Raw genomic sequence first — 5,503 nt, forward strand, 5'->3', positions numbered from 1 at the left:
ACCGTCATGTGGGCCATTTAAATACTTTATGGTGTTGATGACACATCAACACGTTGGTCATATGTAAGCTTGTTGTCAACACGAAATATTGTTTTTGCAAGACTGGTAGCCCAAATTTTTAAATTGAGGGCTCATTTTTCTGATTATCCTATTGTTTTCTTTGTATTCTATTAGGAGTGATAGGCCAATAAATTTAAAATTTTTCTAAATTTATAACATAGATATATTTCTTTTTTTACATTAGTTTTTGGACAGATACAATTAATATCTACCTAAGTAGATAAATATGTCAGGTAGCAGTCAAATACAAAATTGTAAATTAATAACAGTACACATGTTATACAAACATGTGCTAGACTCATATGACAATCATCAAAATTTAAATTTTTTTTATATACATTCATTTTTACTTCATACGAAACCATGTGATTTTCGTTAAATTTTCAATTAAAAAAATTTATTAGATTGCAGAAAACTAATAAATTATTAATTGCCAAAGGCATAATAAGATGGGACTAATATTTTATAATTTAAAAAAACTCATCCCAATAATTTCCAAAGGCATGATATAATAGTCTTGTAGATGTTGCATATTTGGTACAATTAAATAATGAACACATATCTTAATTCTAAAAATGAGGAGTATGTCAATCATTCATGCCCCCCTTGCATTGTGCAAGGGATAGAACATGAATTTAACCATAATTTCTGCTATTTTTCACTATTGGAAAGCTAGGCAATAGCATTGTCAAACCAAATTCAAAGTAAACTCCCTCTGTTTATGTACATTGAAATCAAACATTGACCTTGTCATGAATATCACTCCAAATTCTGCTCACCTGTCCTAGAATTTGTTCAACACCAACTTAGGAATGGTTCATGAACAATGATGAAGAAATACATGAATGCTGCACAGTAATGGTGAACTCACAAAAAAAATGAAACAATGATTTCAGGGCTTCATCAGAATGAAACAACAGATTTGAAGTGGGCTGGAGATTGCAAATGAGATAAAGCAGTATCAGACTCTTCGGATTCGCTGAAATCAACTGGAGGTGTCTTGCTGACAGGCTTCCTGCAAAAGGGAAACGTGGCATATCAATTTAGATTTCTTTGCTTCCTGGAGGGCAAAATCATAGACATAAAATTGTTTCCATAAATTAGTTTTTCTTGTTTCCCATAGATATCCATTGCTTGTTTAGATATAATATTCCCCAAAACTTCATTAAAGAAATCAAGCCAATGTTCAAAGAGGTGGCACTAGCTTACAGTATGTTGCATGTGTAAAACATACAAACGTCAGTATTCGTCTTTGACCTTCTAAGTTTGTCCTCACAGATGCAAATTTACGAGGAAGTATGCAACATGTAGTGTTCTCATTTCTCAACTAAGAGTAACATTTTGAAAGCTTTTGTGTTGCTCAATTAAACTGTTTGCTGTAAATTAAAACCAATGATCTACCTAAACCGAAGGGATATGGGAACTGAAAGTTTGTTACTAAGAGCAGCTCTTGTTAACATAAACTGGCAAGGAACAGATACCACAGAAGCCACACACATTAGTTACTGACAAGCTCCACTTAAAACCAAATAAATAAGACGTTTAGCAAAAAGTCATCACCAACACAACATACCTCTGAGATATAAAAGTTTCTTCAGACAATGCCTTTTCTAGTCGCTCCTCAAATGGTGTGGCGTGCCAGCTAACTTTCTGATCCTGCGAAACAAAGGTGGCCAGTTTCAATTGGGTGATCAAAGAGAGAAAAGTGGCTGAAAGAAGAAAAATGAATTTAAAACAGAGGCAGGACTTACTTCTTTATACTTGTTGGTGGAATTCGGAATTCCATTCCCGTCCCACCATTTAGGTGAAACATGAGATTCCTCATCATCATTCCAGTGTGCAGCCACCATCCCCAAAATAGGCCTATCTGCAGGAGTTCTCCTCAAATAACCTTTTTCACCAGAAACTGAACCAAACTGTTTGTTGTTGCCATCTTGCTTGGCTGAAGGTGGTTTCAACCAAGAAGACAGGCTTGCTTCATTCTTCATCTCTTCTCCAACTGAAAGATGTTCTACAGCCAACTTTGATGTTGGGGTTGACATTAGATTTAATTCGTCGTTTTGCTTAAGTGATTCTCTATGGTGCTGGGAATCAGAGTTTTCATCCTTCAATTCGTTCCACTGGGAAGGATTCTTAACTGGGTCTAAGACAGGATGTACATACTGAGACCTGACTTTTATAACCTTTTCACCACCAATATCATTCATATACGCAGGGAACACAGTGCCAGGGGTTTGCATCTCATCAGTTAATTTCAGCGGGGTGGGATATGGTGATGGTTTTGTTACACTCCTACTGCCCACAAATCTAGGCTGTTTTGAATGTTGACTAGCACCTTCAGATGAAGAGCCTTTTGATGAAAAGGCAGACCTATCTGACTCGCTGTCAAACCGAACAGATTTATTTTTGCATTGTACACTGGGAGCAAAGAACCCAGGTGAAATTGATGAAGTTTCAGAATGAGTTTCACTATCTCGCACTTCTAGTGCTGTAAAAACATTCTGAATGTCACGTCTTTGGATGGAGCTGCTGGAGACTCTTCCCATGTGTCCATCAGTCAAGCAGCTAACGACAGAATAAGAATTTGTGAGTAAGTCTTAGTGTTCCCAAAATGTCATTTCTGTCAATCCAACACCCAGTTGTTCTTTGATGTAATGGAATTTGATGCCTAGTAATGTGAGTGTAGCATGCCAAGCCATCTCTAAAAATTCCACTCAGCAAAATATGAAGAAGAGAAAGTCGTATGGTCATCAAGCTCTCATTTGCAAACAAGAGCTCAATGTTGTATTAGGGTCATCATCTATACAAATCTAAGCCATCGAGGGAAGTTGGGAGTTATACCTGCTTGGAGAGTCCAGTGAATAACCTAAGCCAGTTAGCGATTCTTCATGAATTTTAACGGGTCTTGGAGATTCATCTGATTGCTTCTCCAGTTTCAACTTCTCAATGGATGCATTGGGAAGCCACGAAATGAGTTTTGAAGATTTTTCTTCTCCAATTCGAGCTGGTATATCCTGCCATTTCTCTGAGGCTTTTCGAATTTCAATAGGGGTCTGAGGTAAAGTTCCACAAGCTTTTAGGAATTTTGCCTGCAGGAAAACAATCATAAAAGGAATAGATTGTATATTTATATATATACACACACAGACACATATACACAGGCAAACAACTCAACAATTTTAAGATGAAAATCAATCTGAATATTAACATACGTCACCAACAAGCAACGAGACAACAGTTACAAATGATTTATGCAAACTCATAAACTCTCAATTGTGATTCAATACTACTCTTTAAGAGTAACAAGGCATCCTACATGAAATCTCAAAAATTAACAAGGAAGACGGGTTCCCGCGCTAAACTTTTAAGACTGAAGCCGATATATGAATTAAGCCCACACATCAGGTCTACTGGTTAAACAACTCGAAATTAGTTAAACACCAATTCATTTTCAAATCCTAGAATAAAGAATACCAAAATGGTGTTGGATAATATTGATCATTCCATAAAGAAGTCGATTTTCCAACATATGTTTGGAGAATCAAATAAAGTATATACCTCATCCTTGAGCTCCGCGACACCAAGTTCCTTAGGCAGTGGATTTCGACCTTCCTCTCCCTGTCCAAGCGACTCATCTATTTATCCATAAGCAAAACCAATAAATTACGGTAGAACTTGATCGATCAAAGATAAACAAAAACCGACACAAGTGCAATTACACTATACAAAGCTCGTGAAATTCACTTTATCTCCACTAATTACCACAAACAAGATGAACAAAAATTACCATCACACTGGAACAGTGACGACAATGCATTCCTACTGCGAGACACCACAGGTTCCTGTCAAACAAGAAAAATTCCATATCCTCCATAAAAAGAAAACAATAAAACACAAACTGAAATCATAAAAACTGAAGAAAACATCAGATATTCATCTTCACAACATGTAAAAACGAGGGGAACAAAATTAAAGAAATTCAATCTTACCGGAGGAGTAATGAGGTTAGAACGAGAGTCTTTGAATCGAAAACAGCCGAAAAAACAGCCCATGGTTCTCCCCACAAACCCTACCGCCTTGCTTCTTCACAGAAGAAAACCAACACCACAACGTTTACTCTATATATACATATATATTTATATGTATATCTCCATAATTGTAATCTGAATTATTGAATTGATTTATCAGAATTTCATTTGAATTATTGCAGAGAGAGATAGAGAGAGAGAGAGAGAGAGGGAGGTGTGGTGTCACTGTGCTGATGGCTCCATTGCGTTTTGAAATTCGAATAGAGAGGGAAAGAAATTTAATGCAGTATTTACGTCTCTACTTCACACGTGCCGTAAAATTACTATTTTCTTTTCTTTTAATGGAAAAAATCTTTATTAGACTACGTCGTGTTTAAACCAATCATACATAATCTAATATAGGAATAATTATACTCTCCTATCCTGATATTTGGTGTAATTACACATAAATTATCTTGTTAGTCAGAATTCAATGGATTTGTTGATATTAACAGAAAAAACTGAATAAAAATCGATATTTACCGTCGACTGACTTATTGCTGACTTAGTAGCGACGCCAGAAATTTGGCTTAGCCCTATCAAATTTTAATTAATTAGATTGTAAAATAAAAATATTCAATTCACAAAAAAATTAGATTATTATTGTAATCATTACAAATTAAACAAATACAATAACATAAGTACAATTGATTCTTACAAATTATTATTCGGACAATGAAGATGGGTTGAAATTTATAAGGAAGAGGAATTTTGACAAGAAATATAACGTGGTTTTGAGAAAATCACATGATAACAAATATTTCTTCTTGGCTCGATGGAAATCATGTAGTTCTAACCAATAGAGAGACTGAAATTGAGAGTGCCAAAAAAATTATTTGTTAAGCTCGTTAATGTAAACTTTGATTATTATTTTTATTAATAGACATGATAAGTTTAGACTTATGGCTTAATAGGTTAATATAGACCCAAAAGGAAGCCAAGCCCAGTCGACCGCTAGGACTCGATGGGTATTGGCACGTCCCTGTACTAAGTTATTACAAGTTAAAAAAAATTTTTGTGATTAAACAATTCTTATAACAGTGAAAATATACGTCTTCATATGTATTAACATGTAAAGATGTATAAGAGTAATTTGATAATAAAAAGATTTGTTTGACTTGCAGTAGATGAATAATAAGTTAATAGGTTGGTAAGTACGGATGTTTTTATCTAATTTTTTTGTTAATACCATCGAGTTTGGTGAATTTTGACTAACATAGGGACTTATTTGTTAAATAGAAGCAAATCTCAGGGGTACGAGATGTAATTTTTCAAATCACAAGAGGTCTACATATAATTACATCAAATCTTATAGGAATGGTGTGTAAATTATATCCACTATAATATAATTACGTGCAAAAAGAATTTTGTACATT

General features: G+C 34.7%; 1 protein-coding gene across 2 annotated transcripts; it reads right to left on the reverse strand.

Annotated features, from left to right (window-relative positions):
- Positions 1 to 745: 745 nt before the first annotated feature.
- LOC105178674 (protein JASON) lies at positions 746 to 4,333 on the reverse strand. 2 transcript variants are annotated; one of them, XM_011102204.3, is made up of 7 exons: positions 4,050 to 4,333; positions 3,848 to 3,902; positions 3,619 to 3,695; positions 2,902 to 3,113; positions 1,812 to 2,625; positions 1,634 to 1,716; positions 746 to 1,075 (listed from the first exon to the last, which is right to left on the reverse strand). In XM_011102204.3, the coding sequence occupies exons 1-7, from the start codon at positions 4,110 to 4,112 to the stop codon at positions 964 to 966; spliced, it is 1,416 nt and encodes a 471-aa protein (XP_011100506.1). In that variant the 5' UTR covers positions 4,113 to 4,333; the 3' UTR covers positions 746 to 963. The 2 variants fall into 2 exon arrangements, with proteins under 2 accessions (XP_011100506.1, XP_011100505.1); XM_011102203.3 differs by having other exon boundaries at positions 2,902 to 3,149.
- Between the last annotated feature and the right edge of the window lie 1,170 nt (positions 4,334 to 5,503).

Source organism: Sesamum indicum, linkage group LG12 (genome assembly GCF_026168435.1).
Source record: "Sesamum indicum cultivar Baizhima isolate 11 linkage group LG12, ASM2616843v1, whole genome shotgun sequence".
Classification (NCBI taxonomy): domain Eukaryota; kingdom Viridiplantae; phylum Streptophyta; class Magnoliopsida; order Lamiales; family Pedaliaceae; genus Sesamum; species Sesamum indicum.

Coding starts and splice junctions, on each gene's coding strand:
- LOC105178674 (XM_011102203.3), bottom strand. CDS start 4,112: ATGGGCTGTTTTTTCGGCTGTTTTCGATTCAAAGACTCTCGTTCTAAC. Junction 3,696..3,847: donor GTCACTGTTCCAGTGTGATG/GTAATTTTTGTT, acceptor ATGGATAAATAG/ATGAGTCGCTTGGACAGGGA. Junction 1,076..1,633: donor GAAACTTTTATATCTCAGAG/GTATGTTGTGTT, acceptor TCCCTTTTGCAG/GAAGCCTGTCAGCAAGACAC.